The sequence below is a fragment of the Poecilia mexicana genome, unplaced genomic scaffold (assembly GCF_051168715.1).
Source record: "Poecilia mexicana isolate PSO_F unplaced genomic scaffold, ASM5116871v1 scaffold_12, whole genome shotgun sequence".
In the NCBI taxonomy this organism is placed as follows: domain Eukaryota; kingdom Metazoa; phylum Chordata; class Actinopteri; order Cyprinodontiformes; family Poeciliidae; genus Poecilia; species Poecilia mexicana.
The window spans coordinates 3,608,673-3,636,224 of record NW_028263381.1 but is presented as its reverse complement, the minus strand read 5'-3'; the positions used below and the strand labels follow the sequence as shown (position 1 = coordinate 3,636,224).

The following is a 27,552-nucleotide window of genomic DNA, read 5'->3' as shown; positions in this document are numbered from 1 at the left end:
AGCCCCCAACGCCATTGGTCAGAATGAGATCTGAAATACAGACGCGTGATTGGTTAGTATTTTCACATTTTATTTCTATTGGTCGAGGGAGAAGATAAGGAGTGTATAAATACCGGGCCAAACTGATAGGCGGACAACTCCAACTAAAGGATGCTAGAATCTTATTTTGACGAATAGCTGTTATTTATACTATTTTATGCAGACCCTAAAACACTGCTTTTGAATTCTGATGGAGTTTTGATGTCCCACCAAAATAAATGTTTTACTCATACAATTTTTAAGTTTTCAGGTGCTGCCCAGATCATATTAATGTTTTCCTTTCAACATCTTCATTTGAAATAATTGCAAGAAATGTCACCATACACTGAAAAAAATATATAAATTAAGAATATGTAGTGACAATGCCAGGCCTGTATGTGGCAGTGTAATACAGTTAGTAACATCCAAAAGTAAACAAAGGAGGCAAACAACATGCATTTGAATTTACTGCTGGGTTTGAGAGTTTGCTTAAAAGTGGAAATATGACCTGACCATGTTCAGAAATTAAAGTATTGCTGTCTTCTCCAATTCCAACAAATTGGAGAAGACAGTTCTCTAATTAAAATATAGTATTTTCAAAACTATTCAACCATTTGAAACCAAATAATAGGCCTCTAAAGCTCAGAGCCCAACACTACTTCCTTGGTAAAGAAAGCAGTCCACGCGGTGGAGCTGCGGTGGAGCACACGACCCATGTGCAGCGGCCATCATGGGTTTGAGTCCCGGCCCAATGACCTTTGCCGCTTCCCCCTCTCTCACAACCAAAATAGCATTGTGCAGTGCAACAAAACAAATCAATTTGCAGTAATGGATGCTTTCTTTTTTTAATGTGTCATGTTGGGGTTATGTTTTAACAGTTTATCAAAATTAAATGCTGTACAATTTTGCCTGAATGTTAAAAGTGAGATTTGACTTAAAGTTATACTGAATGTGAGAAACATTTTAACTTCATTACAAAAGTTTAGTGCATGATGTTAGAGCAAAGGGGAGGATTTAGAAAGAACTTTTTACATCTGTAGAACATGAGTAAAATTAAGCATTAGTATCAAAGTTTTAGTGAGTAAGGGTCATCATGGATGGTGGTGCTGTGGGCAGAAAGGATCTCTGGTAGCAGTCAATCTCGCAACGCATCTGACAAGACCTCTGACTGAAGAATTCCCTCTGGGATTGTTGAAGTATTTTTGGATGGAATTCGAATGTTGCTGTACATCTCGTGACTGCTACGAGATGGCAACAGGGACAATATTCCACGGTAACATGTTCTGGATCAGTTGTTGGCTGCTAACCCGCTAACTCGTTTGCTTTTGCCGCTCTTTTTGTCTGGCTCTGCATCCATGAAGGCCTCCCTTTCTACCCACTCTGGGATTTGGGGGACATAGTTCAGGTACTATTTAAGCTTCTGAGATGCCAGTCGGCTGGTCCCACTTGTAAAAACAATATTTTGTTGACAATGGTTACGCACCGTTACAACTGTTAGAAAGCAAAAACATAAAAAAAAAAAAATCAAAGCACAGTATCAAAATTGAAACACATTGAATCACAATATCCACTGTATTGAAAATACAATTTATTACACAGAGTAATAAATACATACAAAGATGCAAGTAGTAGCATTTTCCTTTTTGTTTTCGTCTTTTTAATACCAAAACCAATCTCATCACAGATGAACCAATGCGTCTGATAACATGTCCACCACTCAAGTCTTTTGTTACAAGGGTCTGAAACACAGACCCAATACTATAAAAAATAAAAACAAAGAAAGAGAGAAAAATCTATCTACTTCTGTACAAGCCATGCAGTGTCTACAGTTAACCCATGGGCCCGTTCGCATGCAAAAAACAAAAAGAAAACCTCCAAAAAACAATAAAAATATGAATGTATACCAATGTATTTATGTAACAAGTCAAAACTTAGATCCCCAACGGTGGAGCGTAAAAAAAAATCTTTTGATTCCCAAGAAAAAAAAAAAGGAAAGATAAAATCCCAATTGAAAGAATTCTTCAGAACTCCTTAGAGCCGTGAACTGCATTACTGTGTTTTTTTCTCTCTCTAAGAGCTTGCACTTCAATCCTTTGTTCATTTACTTCCTCCTTGCAACGTAAAGGCCATGCACGCTTCCCCCACCCCCAACTTCCCAAAAAAAAAAAAAAGAAAAAAAAAAGTAGTTCTTCTTGCAAGGAGGAATACGTGTTTATGGCTAGGACCTTGCGTTTCTTTCCGTCTCCGCCAGGCATTCACGTACCAGGCCTCTGGCGTGAATTATCCCTGTTACAGAGACAGAGTCGTATATTTCACATCAAACCGATGACACGACAGCACATATTAATGTAAATGCTCGCTTAAACTCTGCTTGTGAATCGTCCTCGACCATACCTCTTTTCAGTCTCTCCATTGCGCTCTTGCTCCCGGCGTATGTGGGCCTGATTTCCTTCCCTAGCTCTTCAATGATGGCCAGCAGCTCGGCATATTTGTTCTGAGGCACTTGGCTGCCGGTGGAGCCCTGGGCCGGAGCAGAAGCAGCAAGATTTAAACATTTCAACACAGAGATTTTTGTCCAGATGTTTTACCGCCGACTTCTATTTATTCAGATTAAAGTAGCTTTCATCAAGCCCAAATGACCATGACTCCTCCACCATGCCTGACAGTTTGAGGAATGTGTGCTGTTAGTTCATTAGATTTGTGTAAGACAAAACACAGACCACTTTTCTTCTAATCCCAAAACTGAATAAACTTTATAGAAATAGCGCTTCCCGAGAGCTCACCTGTGAGAATCCCAGAGATGGAGGTCCGTAGTCACTCAGAATGGGCCTGTAGGACTGCAATGTAGCCAGGTTAGCTGCTGAGGGGGAAGGAAGGTTTCCAGCTGTTGGTACAAAAAAAAAAAAAAAGAGAGAAAATGTCACAGCTCCTTACTGAGGTGCAACACTGATGTATGAGCTGTTTTTATGCTTTTTTATTTTCAATGTTGTTTGAATACAAGCATAATCAGTAGATTTTAAATGCAGGAAGTTCGGGTGTAACAACAGCGTCAGATTTGTAGGTTCATACAGAAAAAGTGTCCAAAAGTGTTGAAAATATGTATAAAAACAAGATTAATCATAAAAGTAAGATTAGTTGTAATTAATTAAATATATAATCAAATATTAACTGGCTATGTTGAGTGTATATATATAGAAGGTAACCCTACTAAAAAATGTGATCGCGAACCCTGTTAGCCCTTCACCCCGGTGCTTTGTCTGCTTGTAATATTCCCTCTCCACCACCAGATGTCCTCGAAGAGACATAAAATTTCTCAGAGGCAGATCAATCGGCAGCTCCGACCGAGGAGCATCATGGAGGAAACGGAACAAGGCTGGCTAAAGAAGACATAAGTGATACATTTTTGTCACCGTGGAACCGCAACCCCACGGCGGGACCGCGGCCCCGGACCACCGAGAACCACATTTTCGGAACCCCCGACGCCTCGTCTCGCCTCCCGACCGCGTTTTTCCGCCGTCTCGGCTCACGGATGGCGCTCTTTTACATTAGTAATAATGGCGGATATGAATTAGCCTAGCTCCCAGGATCTGACCCTATATATATAACTGGACAAAAACTACAGACACGGTCTTTCTCCAGGTATTCTCCGAGACCCCGAATTTAACACTCGATTTAACAAGCGGATACTTTGATTTTCTCCCACATTTTCTCCTTACCCTGGTTCCCAGAAGTTCCCGGAATGTGCTGATGGACATTGGGTTTGTAAGACATTCCCAAAGACATTGTAAATTAAAGAAATAAAAATGACCCGAAATTCAGTGAAGCGTCTGTCTCTCACTTTTTGTTTACAACAGCGGCACCGGCAAATATGGCCGTCACTTTATATTGACACCCACAGCGCTTTCTAACACTGCCGCCATCCAATGCGGCTTTATCAAGAAAACGACTTAAAAACGGGATTTCCACCATGAAGGCGAGAAATTCGCACGCAGCCGAGCACGCGTTTTTTTTTTTTTTCCTCCTTTCTGACATTTAACAACATTGATCAGAAAGTTAACTCCAGTCCCACACTTTTGGAGGACTTTAATCAGGATCTAGCTGTGGAGTAATTAAGACGGGAAAAATGTTTTTGAAACGTTACATTTGCATTTTTTACAACAGAAAAGCGCGCTTTCAACGCAAAACATGCGGCTTGATGTAAATATAACGAAATAGTTTAGACTTTAAATTCAAGCAACTATATATATATATATATATATATATATATATATATATATATATATATATATATATATATATACACACAAGTATGAAAGAAAAAAAAGGGAATGAAAGTAGTGATACCTGACTTTGTTTGTGGAGGAGTATCCATGGCTTCACCGATTCACTCATCAGTGGATTCAGGAGACATGTGGCCGTCTTCCATGTGAAATAATGGAGTCTTTACAGGGCTCTTTATTTCCCAGGAGTCCCTGGAGGCCACATGGTTGGTCACAATGTCTGACCCCTCGAGTCAGGACCCCAGAACCCAGACGGGATTCCTATTCTGCAAATCTATTTCAAACCAGTTTAAGAGTTTTTTTTTTTTTTGTTAAAGTATAGAAGTTGCCAAAAATAATAAACACCTAAATGTCACTGGAATTCATAAAGGAACTGAATGATATAAGCTTTGGCTTTCATTGTTCTCTATTAATTTAATTAATATGACATTCTGAGGTAAGACTAATTCACTAGTTCTGGAGTACATATAAAGATTTTAACTGAATGCAGCCATTCTCTACTTTGCAGGGCTTTGTTTATGTTTAGATTAAGTATTAAGATGATCCATTAAGTAATCTAGGACAGCAAATGCTCACAAAAATGCAACATTTGTAAAGGAAACTTAAGAAAACATACTTTTGTAAATTAAGCCTTAAACTATTCACACCCACAGATTTTTTCCCCCTGCTTTTTGCTTTGAGAAGGTCACAAAATTCAGATTCCTCTAGGATTTTATGTGGCAGACCAACACAAAGCAGTGAATGATAGAGGAGTAGGAGGACGGCGATGCAGGAGTTTAAGAACTTTTTGAAATTTGTTTTTAAATAGTACCTGATTAACCTTAAAATCAAAAGTAACCAATGACATTTATGGCTACTTGATCAACCTGTGTGATTTAATCTCCTAGCTAAATGCCAGCATACAGTAGAATTTTATTAAAATACAAATACTCTGGGGGGTTTTTAGTAAAAAAAAAAAACCCAGAGTGTGAATACTTTCATAGAACATTCAAACAAATGACAATAAAATATAAAAGCTAATATGTTGTGATCGTAAAAAATTAAACGAGATAGAAGTATACCAAGCTTTTATTGAAGATGCATGTACACGCAATGTTGAATTTCTGTATGTCAGTAGTGCAACTCGTGCAATGAACAGGAAGAAAAGAAAAAAAGTTCAAGGGTTTTAAAGTTAGAAGGATCTAGTGGCATTCAAACAAACAAATTACTCAGCCTCTTATATACACACACACACAACACCCCAGGAGTCAAAACATGGGGTGCTGGCTTACAAGGTGCACATTCAAGTTTAAACACAGAAGCAGTACCTTCCCTCGGTGTCCAAAGAGATGTGCTGCATGAAGGTTTCCAAACTGTACAAATAATACAAAGCATTTTCCGAACGTGTCGTCAGTCAGGAGAGGAGGCAGACTTTGTGAATGGAGCTGTGTCTAATCGAGAGGGTCAGGATGCATTCCTCCATTAACAAAAAAAACAAAAAAAACAAACACATCCTGGCTTTTTATTCTTCAGTTTCAGTAAAGCTCATGCACCCAGACAGTGTGTTCTGTCCCATTTAGTGCAGATAATGTAGAATATAATACAAAACCCAAAAGGTTCACAAGAGGCGCGCAAGTCCACAGAAACGGGATTAGATGTGAACCGGACTCGAGGGGATGGGTTTGGGAAGCGGAGAGGTGGGGGGGAAATATGCGCAACGAAAAGAGAAGCTTCAGATATTGTGACGCTGTGAGAGGGCCATTGTAGAAAAAAGAAGTACATTTCTGCAAAAAAAAAAAAAAAAAAACACTTAAATTTTGAGATTGATCTTAGAAATTTTCTAGGAAACCCCCCCAGAGATGTCTGAATTTCAAAGGTTGCAATTTTTCGACTTTTGAACATTTGCTGAGCTTCAAAAGTAAAAAAATTTGACTTCAAACTCAAATTTAAGGACTTTTTAAAACAGAAAAATTCTGAAAATCTAGCATTTTCTGAAATTTTCTATAAGAAACAAACCCCCAGTTTTTTTGTGGAAATGTATTTATTTTCATCTATAACAGTCCTAATACGGCGTCACAAAATCCAGTTAAAGATCACTGAAAAATGGTAAATAAAAAAATCTGGTCAGGCATTTCACATACACTATTTTTGAAACAGATAAACCCCTGAGCTGTTTATTTGCAAAAAGCAAAACAATGTTTAATGACTGGGTCTCTTCATATTTTTAAGAACCCCTTGGCTGACTATATTTACTTATTTCCTCACCTTTGCTTCACACAGCGTAGCAAAATATTTGGAACAGCAAATAAAGCAAAATAAATGACATTTAATAACTGATTAGAAGTAATGTAGAGATAGATGTTAAGTAACTTATTTGTCAAAGAATAGAAACTGCATTCTGGACCCCAGATATTACTATTATCTTTTAATAAATGAATGGCAATATTTAAAAAGAAAAATGCAGGGGAAGAAATGCCTTTTGAAAAAGTTACAAGTATACCACTTAACACTAAATGATATATATAGATCTGAAACCATTTATTTCACTTCTTCATACTGCTTACAAAAAATGAAGAATGAAACTCAGACACTGAATTCAACTAAAAACTCACTGAACTTCCTGTTTCAGTAACGACTTTATGATTTTCTCCCTTTGCTAAAGGAGGAAAAAGAACTAACACGAGGTTCATGTAAATACTAACGCTGTCCTTCCTAACGCAGTATGGATGTGTTCGACAGCTGACTTTGTTTTACTAAATGTGTTTTTTCTAGGAAAAAGTTATGAATTCCAAAATAAAAACAAATCTACAGAGCTTGCTGAAGTAGTTGAGACCCGTTTGCAGAAAACAGAAAAACAAATTGGTCTATGTGAAATGCAAGCTGACCCTCACCATAATGTAGTTTTGGTCTCCTTGTGATTGTGAGGATTATAGCAGGAAAGAAATGCGTCCCAATGAGATGACCTGAATCAAATGGCAAATAATGGTCAGAAATAATATCCCTCTACTTCTTTAAGGGGTTTTTGTTAACTATCCAGACGATGGTTGAGTATCAGGCGGCCGTAGAAACAAATCCTCTCACTTTCAGAGGTATAGTGGTTTGGTTTCATTCATCTTTAGCCTGGACCCAGGAAGTTTGGGTGTTTTTTGCCGAGTGCCCAATTTGAACAGAACAGACTGGAGTTTTCACGGCGTGTCTGGACCGGTTCACTAACCTCACTCTGAATATCAGAGTACAACACAACAGCGTCAACAGGTTGGGAGAACAACTGACTGCCGTTTTACGTCCCAACAGTCGGCACAGCCAGCCTCCGGGCCCTCAGGGGACAATGGTGGAGGAGTGAGAGGCGCAGCCCTGAAGCATGCAGCGCACCGAGACACGGCCGGAGCCGGAGGCCTCCTGAGTGGACCGTAGAGTCGGGGCGGAGTCTGGGCTCAAACCGCCTCATTATGTGTTGAGCACATGAGTAAGACTTTGAGGGTGGAGCAGCTGCCTCTTCTGCTGCTCCTGCACAGCCAGCTGCTGGCTCTGGTCTGAGGTCAAGAGCTTGTTGATCAATGGAGAGACGCAGTTCGCTGGAATGATCAACCCTAAGAGAGGAGGAGGAATTATTACTTATTAAAATAACTGACTAATCACAATTAATCAATTCTTAACATATCCAATGAATCGCAATTGATTCTTAATATAAAGATTACAAAAATGGTCAATTAATAGTGATTATTCGATTATTAAAATATCCGATTAATCGATTATTCAAACAATTGATTAATCGTTATTAATCAATGATTAAAATAAGAACAAAACAATTTAGTAATTGATTAATTGTTAACTGGAATACACAGACTAAAAAACACCATTGATTGAAAGAACAACATATTCAGAGCAGTAATTAATCAAAAACTGTACAAAAATATAAATTTTGTGTTTTAAAAAATAAACCCTTCCTTGTCTGTAAATGTTGAACCCAAATGTTGAACCCAAAACTCTTCAAGTGGCACTTTTAGCCTCCCCTGGTTTAAGTCCTGTAAAGAGTTATTAATCGGTTAATTAAGAAAATAAAACACTATACTGTATTGCTTTAAGCAGTGTAGTGTTGGTGTTTGCAGTATTTTTTTTTTTAAATCAAGCGTACACCAAGAGAATGCCATGTAATTAAATGTTTGTTTTCTTATTTAAAAAAGGAACTGAAGAATTTATTTCTAATGTTGTATAAAATAAGGTTACGTGGTTAAGTGTAAAATCTGCATGACGTGCCAATTTTTCTTTTATCCGATTAATTGGTTAATCGTCAGAATAATCGATTACTAAAATAATCGTTAGTTGCAGCTCTAAAATTTTTGTCATAATAAAAAACGTGGGTTTTCTGGGGAGAAAGCAAATTCTTCAGTCTTTCCCAATTGAAGTTGGGAAAGCAGGTCAGCTTACCAACTATCCTCTGACCGTCTTCGGTGCGCAGGCGGACAATCTGCACCTTCACGTTGCTTCCGCTGACTGGAGAAAGAACTTCTTCCAGTTCGTTCCACACGCTGAGCACAGAGCCACACAGAACGTAGTACGTTCTGCAGCGCAGCCCGATTTCACACAGCAGACCAACTGAGGCTTTCTTGCAGTTGCCACGCCTAAAGGCAGATTCAAACAGCAGATTAAGGAAGTCGTTTCTTAACTTGTGAGTTTGAGACGCTGCTAGTGAAAGATAAGTGTGTAAAGTGTACACACCAGTACGCATGAGAGCATATTTTTGCTGATGACTGGTACTGGTCAGTCCAGTGCTGTTTGGCATCTTCTGACAGAACCTAATAGAAGAGACAAAAATAAAAAACTGTTACCAGGATTCATAAAATATTTAATGTTTCCATGATTTCAAACAGAAGCCAAACCTTCTTAAACTTCTTTTTGATGTCGGCGTATGTTTCCAGTTTGACTTGTCTGCCAGTGTTTGGCCTGTAGACCAGGAACAGCCTCTTCTTAGTGTTCACTTCCTTCACCAGGATGGCTGTTTTCCTGTTATTTCTCATCTGAAATCATGCACAGAAAAAGAAGGGAATAATGGAATCCTGGCTTAGCAATATCACTCACAAATATGAAGAAAAAAAAAAGGTACAATCTTTGGGAGAAAATCTGGATTACATTATCATTGGACTTGAGTTAAACTGCAGGGGTTTTTTTTGTCATACCACACTGTCACTATGAATTTTATTCACCCAGTTGCCTTAAAGAGCTATAAGTGACTTAGGGTGGGAGTGTCTTGCCCAAGGGCACAATGATATTAATTAAGGAGGCTGGAATCTAACTCAACCCGTCAATTTCAAGTTGACTGATCTTCCCACTGAGCCACAGCTGAACTAAATGTGACAAAAGTACAACAAAAAAAGAATAATAAATGTGTCAAGCAAGCAATAAAAAAAACCCTAAAAGAATACCTCAGAAAAGTTGAAGTGACTCCAAAAAATGTCTTGATTCATATAAAGATTATTTTAGACTAGACAATGCTGATGTTTATTATTCACTTACGTAAAAAGTCCTTAAAACCAACCTCTAAATTCGAGCACAAACATGGAGCAGAATCAAGGATAAAATGTTTCAGATTATAAATGGAAAACTGTCAATAATTATGAAAAAGTCCAGTAATCCTGCAAGATTTCAAAAGCTGAATGTAAGCAAATCAGTTTATTCTTCATAAAAAAAAAAAAAAAAAACATTGGATTCATAATATAAGTAATGCAAAAAATAAATCTCATTTTCTACCATTCTCTATGTGAATTCTCATTTACGGTATTATTTACTCTACTTTATTTCAAGGACCTTTAGCACAGATTGTCTATTTACCAAACACACACTGTTGCTGCTGAGTGAGATACAGAGTTAGCTCTTCTGTCAGTATGCTGTGTGCGACAACTTTTGGCTCAAGAAAATACAAGTACACAACATAATCATCCTCCAGAAACAAAAAGTGCAAAACAGCTGAAACACCGAGTTCCTTTAAATCAAGGTAAAAACCCAGCCTGTTCAGAGCTGCTTTGGAACCATAATAAATGAACACTTACCAATATTTTGATGTCCATTAATGATGGCACTCATAACAATGTAATGATTGTTCCTGGTTTTCTTAGTTGTTCACCATGCCTTTTATGACTTTGTATTTTTGTGATGTACAGCAGTTTGAACTGATTGATAAAACAAGTGGAGTAGGCATGATGGAGTCTTCAAAACTTTGACAATTTCTAGATTAACTATGCATCATTTTTCCATTTTAACAATGCAATGTAGACTTTTAAATATTTCTGTAATCTTTAAAACATCTACAGTAAAAATAATTAGAAAGACTTGATAAATGTGACCCAAATGCAGTCAAGATAGTTTAATAATGCAGAAAAACTCACTTTCAAATCTTCCCTTTGAAACTTCTCATATAAGAGGATTCATATTTATAGCAATTTTTTTTTTAACTAACAGCCTGTCTCATAATTTCCTACCTGGACATAGAAGCCATCGTCTGGGCCGTTCTGCTCTGCCCAGGCGTGTGTCGCTTCTTCCCAAGACATTCCTCTTTCCACGCCGACCTGTGAGGTGAAACATGAACAGAACGTCAGCTGACGTTTCATCTCTCTGTGATCTGATTTTTATACCATAAATAGAGCAAGACTTACGGTGTAGAGTTCTACGTGTCCTGATGTAGTGTAGCCTGGCGTCAGAAACTTTCGACAGTCCGCCTTCTTCACCTTCTCGTCACCCGAGCCGAGATCTAACATACGCAGGGGAGAATGTTGGAGATATTTGAGATCAAACGGGTTGTGATCATCAAGGGAAAACATGCTATGTACACACACACACACACACGCGCGCACACACACGCACACACACACACACACACACACACAAGCCAAATGCAAGTAAAAATCCTCTGATTTGACATTTCTAATGCACTTCCTTGGGTTTGAACTTGGAGCAGATTTCTCCTAGTTTAAGATAATTGGACTTGGATTAGATGTTTTCATTTTAGAATGTTTTTAAAGTTGTTCATTTTGTTAATTAACTTAGAAAAAAAAAACTAACCTGTTCAAATTTGTGTCATTTAATTTGAATATTTTTTTTTCCACTGTTTGTTCAATGAAAGCATCAATAAATATCAATAAATTTTAAAATACAGTAACAGTGTGCAGCTTATTGATACAAATCATGCTTATTTATGCGACTAGTGTGCTTAAGAACCACATATCAAATGGGAATGTTTTTCAAAAGCAGCATTTCTGTTTATCTATAACATATAGTTACCTAAAGAAAATAAATTAAAAATGTGATAAATAGTTCCTACCACTTGTATTGTTATTGCGATACAAAACCCGTCATGATACAACTTAAATTCACTGTCCCACAGCAGCTTAGGGAACAAACTAGGTTGCCGTTACCAGGGTTACGAAACCATATGACCACTTACCCAGAATGCCCATGTCATATCTACCATTCTTCTTGGCTTCTTGGATCACTGCTGCCAGAGTGTCAGAGAAATACTGGAACAAGGCATTTTGCTGCTGGACCTCCATGCCCAATATCCGGTTCAGGAATTTCCCTATGTTGTTGTAGTCTGCAATGGAAAGTGTTTGTTTTCATTTTGCTCTTTTTTGTTGTTGGCATTGTTTTGGATGAGGGATTAATTTACAATTTCAAAATCACCTTTATCCAGTGTAAGCACTCCAGATCTGTCCTCCACATTTATGAGGCCCACACCTATCAACCCACTCTGAATCTCTACAGAACAGAGATGATATTATTATTGTTATTCAGTGAGGGAAGGGGAGGGGGAGGGAGACTAATGGTTTTTAAAGCGTGAAATAAAGAAAATCCAACTTGTGACTTGTACCTCTGAAGAAATCCCCTTTGAAGTCTGAGGGCGGCGGCACCAGCGGAGCGTCGAGCTTTACTATCGACTTCATCACGATTTCCAGAGCGTTTCTGCCGTACTGCAGCGAAAACGCGACGAGTCAGAGCGGCTCAAACAAAGCCCAAAACACCTCCTCTTATAACACCGCCGTTACCTTGTTGTCAAAGTTGAACCTGCTCAGATCTCTAGTTTCTGTCGCCCGTCGGTCTCCGTGAGTGAGAGCCCCCTGACAGAAAGAATCAAGTCATGTTGATTTTTATTTGCATACATTTTAACCACATTTATATAAGTTATAAACATATGAATGCGCCTACCAGGCTTTCCAGTCTTTTGGCAACAATGGATGCAAATCTTTGCTCTCCTGCCAGTTCTGATATGAGAAAGACATACTCTGGAGCCGTGACCTGGTTTGATCTGTGTGTTCGCCCTGCGGTAGAAAAACCATTTCAGTCAATTTTATGTATACCTTTTTTTATTAATGCAACAGAACTATCAGATGTTGTAGGTAAAAGAAAGGTTGAAATATGTAATCACCAAACTGCTGTATGGCTCTGTCTGCGCTCCACGGCAGCTCCAGGGTCATGTGGACTCTCCTCCTCTGGTTCTTCACACGCCGATCGGCTTGCAGGGAAATACCGGAGCTGGCCGCTTCTGAGATGATGGCTATGTTCTGGTGGACAACAAAATGGCCGACATGTTACTTCACTACTTTTACAACACATAATGAAGCCAAATGTTTTACATAACCTTCAAATAATGTCTTGAACTCATTTTCCCAAATGCCATGACCTTCTTCCAGTTGAAACTTTTTTTTTTTGTAACTTTATGCGTAGAAGACATTTGCAACTTTGTGTCGTTTTGTGAATCATGCATTTCTGTCAAGCTGTAAAAATGTTTTCTTCCATCTGTCACCAGAACCAATGTGGAGCAAGATGTTTTTTTAACACATATCTTCCACAAAGAAAAAAAAAAAAAACAAGGTACGAGGAATAGATTTGTATTACTGAAGACGTTTCTGCATTTGTCTCCGCTTTTACTCAAACGTTAAGCATCCAGACCAAATCAGAAAAACAGTCAACCCCAAAATGGCAGAAACTGTCGGCCTGGCTTATAAAGAAATGATGCAAAAAAATTTTTGTGTTTTTTTGTATCTACAATTATTTAAATTATTGCAGATGCGAAAATTATTTACAGTTTTGCTTTATTGTTGAGCAAATACAAAAGCTGCAAATTTGGTTTTTAAATATCTTTTGTGGCATCTCCAAATACTTTCAACTTAATGATTTTGGCCCTCATTACAAGAAGTTAGAAAATAAAAGTAACCAGAGCGGTGGTATTTATCTCAATTTGCTGAAGAATCTTGGTCATTATTAATCTCTTGGTCATTATTAACTGTATTAATATTGATTAAGGATAAAGTTCATAGCAGCTGGCATTTAACTGAGCTAGATGAACAGGTTTGTGAATCTTAAATTTGGCTATTTGGAACATAATACTTCAGACCTAAGTGCTATCGAAACAGAGCGCTGATATTTGTCTTTTCATCAATTCATCTGGTGAAAATGGAAACTCATTTTACTGTCCTGTTCTAATATATAACAACACAGAACAAAAGAGAACCAAGTTTGACCCAAAGTAACGGACCAGAGTCCTGTCCTCTACGTTTGTAAATGATCAGTCCAAGTAACAAACAGAGTTAATCCAAAACATCTCGTCTGGAGAGTGTTTGAATTAATGTCAAAAAATGTCATAAGTGGAAATTATTCAGTTGTTGAGACCACTGGTGTAAATGTACTTTCATCAGCTTTTTGGAAATAATGCTCTCTTGCAAAAGTGTATTCCTGTGAAAAGAAGATCCATAACATTTATATTCAAGATAATATAATGGATAATTATCCAGTTATGTGGAAAAAAAGTTCTTGTAAATTTCATAGAAACCTAGTAGGATTGAGATGAATTAAGAATATTTCATCCAGAAACATCTGGTAATCTGTTGCTCATTTAAAGCCTTTTTGGCCTCGTCTCTAAATAGATTAGCAATCGAGAATCATTTGGAACCGGAATCGAAATGGGGAATCAGAACTGGAATCGTTCAAATTCAAACGATTTGCAGCTCAAATGACTAAACATTATCCTTCCTAAGAAACAGCTTCACCCTGAAGCCAGTAGTTCAGTTTTAGTCATTTCCTTGAACAAAGAAAAGTTTACATCAATGCACAATGCTCAAATGAACCTCCAGCTTTAAGAGGAACAAAAAAGTCCTTAAATTGTTAGCATGTAAATATTGAGCAAATAAGACTCTTTGTTTGATAATTATATGAGCAGACAAGCTAAAAAATAATGTTTAAAAAGCCCACATCTGTAGGAAGCATCTGTAGGTTCCAGAATGACGACTGCCTCACCTTTTCTCCATCCATGAACCTCTGTTTCTCAGTCAGGTTGAGGATTTCTACGGGGACGTCCAGTTCAGAGCGGGACTCGTAGGTGATGCTGCCGTCGTCGTTACTGACCACGCGACCTTTCCGACCGGTCATCTGAAGCAGAGAACAATTATGTCGCTTTATGAACAACGGCTCAGTTAAAACAGCAGAACCAAAGCGGAGTGTGGCTGTAAAAGGCCGTTACCTCAGCCACGTTTTCCGGCCCTCCCAGCTCGTCGATCAGCTCATCCAGGGTGTTGGGAGGCAGATCTTCTGCCAACCCCTCCAGTTGTTCCAGCAGCTGTTTCTTCATTTTCTGGGCAAGTTCCACCGAGTCCTGACTCGTTAGGCAGCTTTCCTGGCTCTCTGTCTTGACTTGAAACGAATTCAGGAAAACGTTTATTTCCAGAAGACTTTTTCGCGGGATTAAGACTTTGCTGTGTATGAGGCAGCATGCTCACCGGCAGCAGGAGTGAGGGGGGGGTTCACTGAGGCGGTGAAACCGGGCCTGGTGGAGCCCAGCCCCGAGGCTAACAAGGCACTTTGAATCGAGTCCGGATCAATACTCTTCCTCCTTTTCTTCTTCTTCTCCTTCTTCCCTTTCTTTGGCTCTTTTCTGATTAGCCAAGGATCTGAAAAAATGGGGTGGCAGTCTTAGTTTAACTCAAGGTTTCATCAACTCAAATTTAAGACTTTTTAAGGCCATTATGAAAGGGATTTAAGACCCGTCTCACGACAAATATAAAGAAGAAAAGTAATCAAATAAATCGTATGGGCCGTCAGCAGAAGTAAGCCAACGCCGAAGACGATCGTCGTACTGATGTTCTTAAACTCTTCCTGAACTCACCGTCCTCCTCATCTTCATCAGACTCGTCTCTGAATGGATTGAAATCATCGTCTTCGTCTCCTGAGCTGACAGACTTGAAGCTGTCATCGCTGTCTTTCCCAGACTCTCGGTCCGATTCCTCGGACTCGCTCTCCTCTGAACTCGTACCGGACAGGCCCCCATGCTTGCGAGGCTTCTTTTTAGGCTGTTTTTTGGCCTCTGAACCTGGAGCGACAGTGAATGACAGTCAGTCATTCTGCAGTAATTCCCAAACAAGCAGCTTGCTGGTTTGGACACTTAGGACACGATCGGTACACAAAAAAACAAAGATGTACATCAAGGCTTTGTATTAGGGCCTATTTTGTTCATAATTTACATTACTGTGCTATGTAATAATCTGTCAACTGCTTTTACACAGATGATTGTATTATTTACTATGGTTCTCATTCAATTGTTCAGTTATGTAAATTTAAACAGGCTGTATTTGGTTCAGGTTCGTCTTGAGCAACAACCCGATTTTAAATGATGAAAAAATCAAAAAAAAAAAAAAAAAAATGCTTTTGTTCTCCAAATATTCCTGTTCCCTCTTAGACTACCCCTCTAGCCCTCTAGTAAGAACTGACTGCCCAAGGTAAAGTCTGAAAGGCTCACCAGTTACAAGTACCCGAGATTATTATTATTGATGAGCTTTCTTGTAAACTTCATGTGAAACATTTAATCTCCAAATTAAGGTTGAAGGTTGGTTTATACTACAGAAACAAATCATGTTTGTTTCTTTATGCATTTTTATATTTTTCTGACATCTACTTTTGTCATTCCTATGCATTTGTCACATCTCTTATGATGTGTGCTGCTGTCTTTCTTGGCCAGACCAAGTCGTGGACTCAAGAGTCTAAATGCTTGTCAAAGAGATCACAATGGATATTTATCTGGTTAAATAAAGGCTTTACAATAAATACAAATATGTAAGAATAAATTCTCATGTGTCCTATTCTTGGATTTATTGTATTTTATTTGTGCTACCTTTCCTCTTCTTTCCCTTTTGTTCCGGCTGTGCTGCATTCTCAGCAGGAGAGGGAGTTTTTTTTGCAGAGAGGTCGATGCCTAGCAGGCTGTAAAGCTTCTGTCTGTCTGGAGCTGGGAAGTGCTTCTCTATCAGGGACTGCAGCACACCTCTGCAATAATAATAATAATAATAATAAAGAAAAGTTAGGCATTGAAGCCACAATATTACATTAACATTTTTCTCAGAAAGTTTTCCTTTGTCCTCACTTTGCTGTTGACACAAAGTCGTTGAGCTCTCCTCCTCCCTCCTCCAAGGCTTCCAGTGTTCTCGCCTCACCAGTGGACTGCAGACCAATCACCACACACTGCAGAGAAAACAACAGCTCACATGCTTAAACACAGAGGATAACAATTCATTTTTAATGAAAACCAATTAATTTCTCCTATTTCCTTTAACGAAAAAAAATAACTGTCGAGGCTGCATGTTCCCCAGGTGATTTTACCTTTCCGTTCTGAACTTCCTCTCTGGCTAACTGGACCACCCGGCGGACTTTGGAGGCAATGCAGAGATATTTGAAGAACCTCTGATGGGCGGACCAGAACTGACCCCACATGGACTTCTTCATGCGCTGCTCTGCTTCCATCAGATTGGCGGCCTGTTGGAACTTCTCACGTGCGCTAACCCACTGTGATGCACGGAGAAAAGGATTCAGTTTGTACACCTTTGTTGCATGTGGCAAATTAATGCAAAGTGCTTCAAATTATGGATTCAAACAATTGGCTTAGTTAATTATAGATCAATGGTTTATTAAATTAAAATTAATTTCAATCGAAGGGTGAGTTTTTATTTGGATTCTTGTACTTAGACTCAAAAGTCTAAGTACAAAAAACACCAAAGCTTATTTGGTGTTTTAAGCTTAGCGGCCCGAATAGATAGCACAAATAAATGGTAAGGTATAAAGGTTCCATCTCTGGATGACTGGCACCAGATCATATGTGGTTTATATAGGATGGGAAGGATTACTTTATTAGGTAGATTGCACTTTGCAAAATTTGGAAAGATTTGGGTTAAATGGAAAAAAAAATTCTTGTGATACACTGTCCAGAATTTGGAACTCTGTAGAAATTTGTATTGTACTTTGAGTTATTTACATATTACGTCAACGCTCCTTTTTTATTTAATTGTAATTTTTGTTTATGTAAGTTTAGCTATGTTAAGGAAAACCAAATAAAAAAAAGGTAAAAAATTAGTTGCAAATGATTAATGATGTCTGCTTAGTCTGTCTTTTAGGGTTGTAGTTTGGCCTCCATCCAGTAGATGGGGTCACTGTTCGTGTTGGAGTGGAGCCAGTTGATATAGAAACAAAGGCCCGGCCCTGATGCTCAGTGCGCACCCTGCACCCCTCTGAAGTGTGGATTCAGTCAAAGTGCACATAGAGGTTTGAGTGCGTAGGGGTACAAGCGCGCAAAAATGTGAGAATTGGGACAGAACGCCCCCATGTCGTAACTTCGACATCCAAAATGGCGGCACTGGACACTGTTTAGTCAAGTACAACACAAAAATATTCTAAATGTATAGTTAAGGTATTTTTGCTTTCCTAAGTCATTGCTGGAGATATTTGGCTGAAATGTGTTTTATTATGACTTAATGGATACAGTAAATTCAATGTAATCACACATGTTCAGTAGAGTGAAACAAAAATTATTTCAATACTTTAATTTTGAAAACTGATTTTATTCTATTTTTTTGCAACAGCTTTTTCTGTGAACTTTGCCCTATTTCCAAGATGACAAAAAAATATACATTAAAATGTACTAACATTCAATTTAACAGTATGTGATTTGACATGATTCTTTTGCTCATAAAACCATCTCTTATGCAGTTATGCAGCTAAAGTTAGTTTGGCATAAAGGGGAACTAATAAAAAAAAGATCAAGTTAAGGACAAACGCATGTAAAAAAAAAAAAGAGTAAAAGGCCTGATGCTACACTGTGAAAAATAAAAAGGCTAACAGAATTAAAATGTCATTTTTAAAAGACACTATGAATGTTGTGACTTTATAGACCGAAAATGTTGCAAAAAAATTCATCAGGAACTTTGATATCAGTTTTCTTCCCCTCTAGTCTGAGAAGAAAACATTCGTTTAAAAATCATGATGACATCACTAAAGAAAATAAGGAATTCTATTCCACTCCCACAAAAACTTTAGATATTCATTTTGTAATTATATGTGAAGTTTTCCCTGTAATGACTTTCTGCAAAAGAAATTAAAAAATAAATATCAATTCCTGTGCGTTTTGTGACTGAGATTTTAAGACAATACATTTACAGTTTGTGACTATTTTTTATTTTTTTTTTTCTGCTCATTTTATCATATCAAACGTTTTATATTACTAAGGTGTGCCTTGTCATGCCATTTTCTTTGAATTTTCTACAAAGACGGGAAAAAAACAACAAAACATTGTCATAAATCGCCTTTTAACTCAAAACGTCACATGGAGCAATGAATTATGGGTAATACACTTGGCCAAAGTCCACCTGGATGCAGACTCGGTGTAAGGGTGGAAATAGGACCCAAAATAGTCGGGATGAAGGGCGCATGTGGAGAATGTGGGACACACTATGCACTCAAACCTGTCAACATGAACGCGCATATGAAGGACACGAGGGTGGAAATGAGGCCGGGAATACGAGTATTGGGACCGGGCCAAAGAAGGTGAAGCCATACCAGAAGGAGAAAGACAAACAAAACAGTCCAAACAGATATGCAAAATGCATTTTATCAGATTTTAATTTCAAATACAAACACTCTGCAAGCTCTTTAACTTAAAGAACTTAAGTTTCACCTAAATGGTGCTGATTCAGCAGAGCTACAAGATGAACGTCAACATCTCAGTAAAAGAACGACTGATTTGCTACGAAGGTGAGGATGTAATGACAGAAAAGTGGAGGAGATAACATGGAAAAATAAATAAAAATGATGATGAAAATAGGAACAGCTGATGGTTGTCATGAGTTAATGCACTTCATGGAGCCAAGTTTCAGCTGTCCTTCAAATGCAACTAGAGATGCTACTTAGGCATGAATATCTCCGTTTCACATATTTTATTCTTTTTATCTTTTATTTTTCTATTCAGCAACCAGATTCTTGTGTTACATTATTAAACTTAAACACATTTATAAATTATGAGAGCCGTGTTTTTCTGTTTATTTAATCAGTATTTGATACAGCTGACAAAATTATGTTAAAATCTAATTGTTTTATTTTTTTAATTCAACATATTATGAAAAATGTAGCCCTTTATGATATGGAAAGGCAGTCAATCTTCTTGATGGAAGAGAAAACAAAGGTTTTTATGGAAATGGAAGCTTGTTAATTGTTAGTCGATTGATTAGATCAATCAACTCTAGATTAACTCATTCATTGATAACTTGCATCCTCAATTCAAATGATTTGTTTTACTTACCAGCCTCACAGACTTGTTGTACATTTTGACGTACTGCTGAGTTAGAGGGACTTCTTCAATCTTGAAAGTCACGCCTGTAAAACTCAACTGTCTGGCAATGTACATCCCTCTGAGTTTCATGTCCATAGCAACTATTTCCATGGCACCAACACCTCTGGAAGTAAAGAAACAAAGTGCAGGTTTAGGCGTTTAGCAGACCTTTCAAATGGAAAACATCTTTAAATAAAAAACTCCTACCTGCGTTCAACTGCTTGGATAAAGTTGCCAAACTCTCTAAACGGCGTTTTATGACCCCATATTCCCAGCCGGTTCATGTACGCCATGTTTCGTGGCTCAGAGGCTCCTGGATGATGCGTGGAAATGAAAAATGGTGTGTTAGTATTTAATTTCTGCAGAAATTCACGAGTTTGGTTGGCAAACCATTTGATTTTGTCAACGAACCGGTAGCGCTGGCATACACAACCCGAGCTTTGGGAAGTTTGTTCTGCAGCTCCAAAACGGCGAGGCCGGTCTTAGTCGGCTTGGAGGAGCCGATGGGACAAACGTTTTTAGCTTTGTGACATTCATCAAACACAATCTACAGACAACCTGTTAAAGAAAGTCACCTTTTTTTAATGTTGATTTAAATACCCCAGTTATTCACATGGATATCCATATGTTTTAAACAGTATTTTCAAATGCTGTAATGAATGTGAGGAAGGATACGACTCCATCAAAGTCTTCCCCACACCAGTGGAGAAGTTGTTGGAATCTGGTCTTGTACTTCCCTCCTGACTGGCTCTCTCCTATCAAGGACGAGTAGGTGGCGAAGATCACCCCTTTCTTCACACTCCCATTGTGTTTGGAGGAGATTTTGCCGTATTTAAACTAAAAATTATAAAACCTTTAGTCTTTTTTTTATTTTTATTTATAAAAGTCAGCATTTCAAATTGCTACTGTTCAGGGTATAAATTTAAAATCTTACCTTGTTTAGTGAATGGACCTGGATATTCTTGGCGCCAATGTCCCTCAAATCCCTCTCAGCATCATATTTTAAATCATTAGAGACACTAAACCTAAACAGAGGACACAATATATGTTTAGGAAAGAAAATACACAAAATCATTAGGAGTTTTAAAATAAACTTTTTTTTTTCCAGGGAGGGAGTCCTTCAAGACAAAATTAAAATTCAATTCAAATCAAAAATACTTTATTGATCCCCCAAAGGGAAATTAATTAAAATAGGAATCTTTCAGGTTATTTACCAAAGTGATCTCTTTCTGCCCAGAAGGTAGTTCTCATAAATGATCCCTGCGATAGTCCGGCCTTTCCCCACACCGGCTCCGTCTCCAATCAAATAGGCAGCTCGGTCGCCGTTGGGTAGGAATGTTTCATGTTGCTGTAGCACAATCAGAAAACAAATGAGCAAATGAAAAAATGAGGAAGAGAAGTGGGAATTTTTCAGAATAGCAACAACCATTAGGAAGGGGATGATTTATGTAATAATTCTTATGAATGATTGCACAGTTTTATGAACTCTTTACATTTGCGTTGGGCGACTTTTCAGGAAGTGATTGATTATTAGTCAGACTTGAAATTGGGTCTGCAACTAAATCAATTGTTCTGGAGATTAATTGGATAAAAAAAACCTTCCACATTCTGCAGATTTTTCATTGAATTATGGCGCATCTCTCACATCAATGACATAAAAGTCGCTCTGACTGAAACGCTTTGAAAATAATCAGATTTAGTAGCACAGACTGGAATTTTTTTGAGTCAAAACATCGGAATCGGGCCGTCCAGACTGCGGTGAAAAAGTCAGATATAGGTCGCATATGGGGAGGGGGGGGAAAAAGAAGAAAAAACAAAAAAGCCAGGTTTGAGTCACATTTGCCTGCTGTGTGAAATCAAAGCTCTCTCCAACATCTGTGCAGTCTAAAAGTTGCACAGATGTTAGAGAGAGCTTTAACTGATTCAATATGCCTCATTGCCTATGATCCTTACTGTAGTGATAAGGACCGGATCTAATCTTTTGATCTAAATGTGCTATAGCATTGCTAGTTCCAGAGACAACAACATCGTAAGATCTATAAAATACAGGTTGGATCCAATGTTTGGTGTAACAGTCTCAGTAATGTATACATTGTCTGAGTTTGAGGAATTTAGAATATGGAAGCAGCTGTTGCTTTACATACTGTAAAATTTTTTATTATTATTTTTATAGGAGTCATAAACTCTTTTATGTGATCTGGCTGATGTAATGGACCCTGCTTACCTGAGCAGCATATGTGATCGCCTCTAGCTGCAGTGCCGACAAGCAGCCCCGATCAATGACTTCCTCTGGGATGGACAGTCTGTACCAAACATCTGGAGGGCTGACGCTGGACAAAGAGCTGGTTTCCACCACAGGATCCGGATGCCTCAGCCCGATCTTTACTGCGCGCACAAGGTCAAAGGGTCGTCAGTTCATGTTTCACAAAAAGTTAAATAAAATGTACCTTGACCTAAAATGTTTGGGAATTATGTTACATGATCTGGATATTTTGTCAAGTTTTTCTCATTAAAATTAGTGGCTGAGTCGTTCTGCTCATAGAGTTCAGGGTGCCTGGATAAATATGACAAGGCATTTTTTTATTAAATGATGGGACCATCTCATCTTTGTGTAACATGATGAATACTCATTTGAAGGGGAAGAAAAACATGACTTAACATTTTATATTCTTACATTTCATAGGCATGTACTCTGCATATGTCTCTGCGTGACCCAGCTCTTCTTCTTCTTCCTCCTCATGTTCATCCTCTTCTTTTAGGCCTGCAGCTTTCTGCACCACACACACACACGTTCAAATGCAAAAATCACTCTCGTTGAAATATTGAAGCACCTATTAAAACTTACCAGCGTATTTGAAAAGTTTTGCATTTTAATGTCATCTTTGATCCAGATCCTGGCAGCATCTTTGCCCAACACTTCTTTCTTGATTCCATTGTTTATTTCACCTGAAACACACAGAAAATACCTGAATATTACGACTGGATCAGTGAACCAGGGTAGAATTGATTCCTGTTATTTAATGATTCCTGTCATTCATTATGTGGCTTGAAATAAAGCAGCAATCAAATTATAGATTTTAGAAAGTATTGTCAACTTTTAACAATAAAAATGGCAATTTAAGACCCAGAAATTACAACTTAAATCCAGAGACTACTTCCCCTCCCCCTTCAAACAGAGTACCTGCGCCTGTTGCAGTAGCCGTTGCCACAGGTGGAGCAATGTCAGGTGGAGGTTTAAGTTTCATCAGCTCCATAAGACTGTTGCCCTTTAAAATGGTGGTTTTCACATTGTTGGGCCGAAGGAGGTCTTTCAGCTGAATCTGCTTGGACACAAAAACAAAGAAATACCTTATGAGCAACTTATTCAAATATGAAAATAGACATTGAAAACAAAGGTAGCATGTTGAAAACACACCTGATCTTTGTTGGAAGGCACTAGTGTGGACACTGAAGGAGGAACACTTGTGGGTGGGGGGGTTGCTGAAGCACGCAGTCCTGAACTGGCAACATGGACCACCTTGGTGACTGTTATGGTATGTTTGATTGGGTTGGTGACTGACTGCTTGGTAGCAGTGGCCCCTAGTGACGGCAACTGATTCAGTTGATTTAAGACAAATGTGGTTGTTGATGGCTGAGGTTTATGCTGCTTGGAAACAAAAAAAGCAGAGGGAATTATTTGTTATTTTTTTAGTGATTTGGCTACCACAGAACTTTGGAAAAAATGGCCGTGGAGTTTACAAAAAAATAAAAGAAAAAAAAAACAACAACAGAAAAATATTGTAAAGTGGGAAACAGAAATGTGGTATTTAATTCACAGAGACCTTTTGTCAAACAAAATGTCTACGTAGTTTTTACAGCAACAGTATGCAAGTATAATCAAATCTGTATAGTTAAAAAACAAAACAGAAAAATATTGTAATAATCATAACAAAATTATGTCAATATGACACCCAAATACTGGGAAAAATACAGTTTTTGTCAGTTGTTTTAGATAATACAAAACATAAAAGTCACTTTATGACTTCATGCTGTACTTTTTAAGTAGAACTCTGCTATGCAAAATTAACATTTCAGCTTTGTAGACCTAACCGATTGTTAATGTAATTCAGCTGCAATTTCAATCAGTGTATATTAATTTACATATTGTTTTTGCCGAGTTAATTACTTGACATATGTAATTTTTAAAGGAAAACTCTGGTAGCCACCACTGTCAGAGTTTTTCTGTAAAAACCCTTTTTTTAAATTTTCTAAGGTGAGAATTAAATGAGGAACTCAGCTTACTCTGATTGTAACAACTGGGACTGCAGTTTGAGGCTCAGATCGAACAACTTCCACCGATTCTGCTCCGACACCAACATCCAGAGCATTGATGGAAATGGACTGAAAGCAGATCAGAGGTTAAAACTGCCGTTCACTCCACAGAAATACCAGGAAACCAGGTATTTATTATCAAAAAACCAGTTTTTTGATAATAAACTGAGGGTCATCTCACCTGCTGGGCTGTAGAAGGCTGCATAACATCCTGAGAATCCACATCTAATAGCCCGAGATCATTTGGGCAAATTCCACTCTCACTTAAAGCAGCGAGGAGCAAATCCTGTCCAGGATCCATCTGCAAAGTAAAGTAGAACCTTAAACCAACGCTGACTTTTTCATTATCTAGAATAGAAACAAAAAATAAAGAAAATCCATAGAAATGAAAAATCTAACGTTTCCAATGATTGATCAGAAATATATAACAGATGCATGAAATCAACCAACGATGTGAATCAACCAAATTTCCCTTGACTGGCTCCGTTTGCTGCTACAGGTCAAACACTGAAGAAATATGCAACATGTCACAGTTCTCAATTTTCGGTGTACGAACACCACCAGAAACTAAATGTATGATGTACTTTGAGTTTAGTAAAAATCAAGAGGAAGGTCAAAGACATGAGGTGTCATTAGTGGGAACAAACTACTAGATTCAAACTACAACCAGAAAATAACTTGCAGGAAATTATGGCTATAAAAAAATCCCTGCAATATTACCAGCAATCAATGTTAAACAATAGACTAAGTAGGGTGGAATATAAACTTTGATTGCAACCTAGTCAGCATTTATTATAATATACACTGCAGATTCCTAAAGCACTGGGTTCACTTTTACTGTAAAACATTTGTTCAAAAATAAACATAAAAATAACCTGCTAATATCTACAACATTAATAATACAACCAAATTAGAATAAAATAAAAATTCAAACGTAATAATTAAATGTGTATTATTTATGGAAAAATTTAATAATTGGCTAATTATTGAATATAGTAAAATGAATGCATTTCATGATTAAACATCATAAAATGCCCACATATTTTTTAATGATTTATAGTGAACACCACAGACACACATGTGTAACATGTGGTGCCAAACAGGCAATAAATTTAATACAAAGTTATATTTATATCCGAAGATAGGGGCAGAATGCATTTAAAAGACACAAGTTAAAACAATGGTGCAGTTAATTACATATGTATTTACAGTGTGTAAGACTAATAACATGACTTTCTTAAAGGAGCCAGATCTCGGGCTGAAACAAAAATGAAGTGTTTAAACTGTAAACACAGCCCCCAGGATAGTTAAAATGTCCTGATTGGGATACAGTAAAGATATTTATAATCACAGTAATGTCTCGTTGGTCTGAGACACGAGTTGTTTCAAAGTGACCCAAAACAAGACACGTGTTTGCAATGCCCTGCCTACAACTTCCTGCACTCACCGACTCGACGTAGAATCTCCTTAACGCCTCTCCTGCTTGTACACTACCATACTGCAGTTTAAATCAATATATTCATATACTATGGGGTCTAACGATCAGTTTTAAGGACACAACTTAACATACTCTCGCGAACATTTCCCTTTCACTTTTGTATTGCCAGCTAACCTGGCCTGGGGAGAGTACGGTGACTTAGCTTTCCTATGCTAGGTTGCTTCTTATCCAGAAGCTAAATAAACATCCTCGATGCATTCATTCATTTTCACATCGATAAAACAGGCAACAGGGGGTCTAACTACCTGCCAGTAAAATAAGCGTACGTGATGCTTGGTCCTGCGCGGTTAAATGTTGACAGAGATCACACAATTACAGCTCAATGTTACTGACAGTGATCACCGATTCAGGTCCACATGTTAGAAACCCTTTATTTCCCCGTTTCTCAGTGTATATTAATTAGCAAACATTAGCATACTTGATGCAAGCTTACGTTGTAACAGAACAGCTCCTAAAGTTTACAGGTAGCTCGTTAAAGCGGCGCCGCTGAAGTTAATCAGTTGTTGATAAATGACGTTAGCAAAAATTAACAACCAGTCTGTTAAAAAGATAAACTCACTCAGTGGTCAGCCTTGTCCTTCCTAACCTGCTTCAGGAAAGCCAAGTGTGGAGGCTAAAGCAGCGAGCCGACGGCCCCTGTTGTTCTAGCGTTATTAACGGTTCTCGCACGCGCACTATACCTCTGTTAATGTTGCTTGCTAACGTTAGCAACCAGGATACGGAGACTAAAAGCCTGGAAACAAACCATGGTTAATCACTTGAATGTAAAAATGTGACAACAACTAAGACTTTGTTTTAAATTAACGTGTAGGTGAAAGAAACAGCAAATTCTCACGCTAAGACACACTTACGTTACTTTAATACGGGAGCTGCGGCTCACGGTCGGCAGCTCTCTGCAGCTCGGGTGCTTGTTTGTCCTCTCTGCTCGAGCTCACGCCATCTTTTTATCAAACGCTCCGTCGCATGCTGGTCACGTGACGTGCAGGCCAACGGCTGCTGTTTTCAGGGCAAAAGTGCTCGTCGGAGGTCGTTGAAAACGGGTGTTAAAGCGGCCGCGGGGCGTCCCTCGACGACAATACACCGATAAAAGCATGAAACGTCGCATATCTGAAACAGTGAAACAAACGAAAAACATAGCAGAGTCAGCGAGCTAATACCACGTCACGTGACCCTGACAGGTCCCGATAGGAAGTGACGATGGTGGATGCTTCTTCTTCGTTCTCTTCCTTTTTCGTTCCTTCCTTTTTTGATTTGCTGAATGTTAGGAGATATATATATATATATATATATATATATATATATATATATATATATATATATATATATATATATAAGATAGGTTGAAGATATAGTGAATGACTGAGTTCAAAGTTCATCAGTCAGTGTCATGTTTGCAGTGACTTCTTGAGAGATTTCCCCTTCTACAGTTAAGCTTTCAAGATGTGATGGTTAACTCTGTGGAGTGTTTTTTTTTCTGTAGCACAGTGGAAAAATTGCACAGGTCAAATTGCATTTTGTGCCCTTTGCCCCCCAAACCGTGAGTTTGGAAAAGAAGGTGTGGCGAGTTTTCCCCACTGACTTCAAAACAAAATTAAACATATTTTACATTGATTGAATTGCTATTATTGTACTGATTTATGAAATCACCACCAATGAACCTCTAGTCATGACTGAGGAATATATACATATATTCATGTTAATGTAACAATAAATAAATAAAAATCAATCTTAAAAGATTTACAGTCATATTATTTGTTACACTGGTACATTTCCAACATATTATACCACACAACGTAGAATATGTGAAATAAATTATCTAATTAAACAAGGAAATT

At 38.0% G+C, this 27,552-nt stretch overlaps 2 protein-coding genes across 4 annotated transcripts; both read right to left on the bottom strand.

Annotated features, from left to right (window-relative positions):
* Positions 1-1,584: 1,584 nt before the first annotated feature.
* On the bottom strand, positions 1,585-4,568 carry cdk2ap1 (cyclin dependent kinase 2 associated protein 1). Of its 2 annotated transcripts, none has more exons than XM_014999437.2 (4): positions 4,363-4,568; positions 2,802-2,902; positions 2,413-2,539; positions 1,585-2,304 (listed from the first exon to the last, which is right to left on the bottom strand). In XM_014999437.2, exons 1-4 carry the CDS (start codon positions 4,388-4,390, stop codon positions 2,237-2,239), a joined length of 324 nt encoding a protein of 107 aa, XP_014854923.1. In that variant the 5' UTR covers positions 4,391-4,568; the 3' UTR covers positions 1,585-2,236. The 2 variants fall into 2 exon arrangements, with proteins under 2 accessions (XP_014854923.1, XP_014854922.1); XM_014999436.2 differs by lacking the exon at positions 4,363-4,568 and adding an exon at positions 3,735-3,906.
* Positions 4,569-5,348: 780 nt separating this feature from the next.
* sbno1 (strawberry notch homolog 1 (Drosophila)) lies at positions 5,349-26,895 on the bottom strand. 2 transcript variants are annotated; one of them, XM_014999438.2, is made up of 33 exons: positions 26,569-26,895; positions 24,401-24,520; positions 24,190-24,288; positions 23,324-23,554; positions 23,090-23,228; positions 22,754-22,854; positions 22,583-22,679; positions 22,133-22,293; positions 21,123-21,256; positions 20,843-20,933; positions 20,584-20,745; positions 20,320-20,455; positions 20,116-20,221; positions 19,879-20,032; positions 16,914-17,096; positions 16,678-16,775; positions 16,429-16,580; positions 15,427-15,630; positions 15,041-15,211; positions 14,785-14,954; positions 14,562-14,693; positions 12,694-12,829; positions 12,474-12,586; positions 12,314-12,385; positions 12,139-12,238; positions 11,952-12,026; positions 11,716-11,862; positions 10,928-11,022; positions 10,754-10,840; positions 9,158-9,295; positions 8,997-9,073; positions 8,706-8,899; positions 5,349-7,867 (listed from the first exon to the last, which is right to left on the bottom strand). In XM_014999438.2, exons 2-33 carry the CDS (start codon positions 24,518-24,520, stop codon positions 7,725-7,727), a joined length of 4,218 nt encoding a protein of 1,405 aa, XP_014854924.2. In that variant the 5' UTR covers positions 26,569-26,895; the 3' UTR covers positions 5,349-7,724. The 2 variants fall into 2 exon arrangements, with proteins under 2 accessions (XP_014854924.2, XP_014854927.2); XM_014999441.2 differs by having other exon boundaries at positions 23,324-23,551.
* Positions 26,896-27,552: the final 657 nt, after the last annotated feature.

What these genes read in the sequence shown, in the direction of transcription:
- sbno1 (XM_014999438.2), bottom strand. Translation starts at nt 24,520, where the DNA reads ATGGATCCTGGACAGGATTTGCTCCTCGCTGCTTTAAGTGAGAGTGGA. An exon ending in GGTTCATGGATGGAGAAAAG is followed by an intron (nt 12,830 to 14,561) that starts GTGAGGCAGTCG and finishes GTTGTCCACCAG; the next exon opens with AACATAGCCATCATCTCAGA. An exon ending in GACACGTAGAACTCTACACC is followed by an intron (nt 10,841 to 10,927) that starts GTAAGTCTTGCT and finishes TTCACCTCACAG; the next exon opens with GTCGGCGTGGAAAGAGGAAT.
- cdk2ap1 (XM_014999436.2), bottom strand. Translation starts at nt 3,801, where the DNA reads ATGTCTTTGGGAATGTCTTACAAACCCAATGTCCATCAGCACATTCCG. An exon ending in GGGAACTTCTGGGAACCAGG is followed by an intron (nt 2,903 to 3,734) that starts GTAAGGAGAAAA and finishes TTGTACCAACAG; the next exon opens with CTGGAAACCTTCCTTCCCCC. An exon ending in CATCTCTGGGATTCTCACAG is followed by an intron (nt 2,540 to 2,801) that starts GTGAGCTCTCGG and finishes GCTCCGGCCCAG; the next exon opens with GGCTCCACCGGCAGCCAAGT.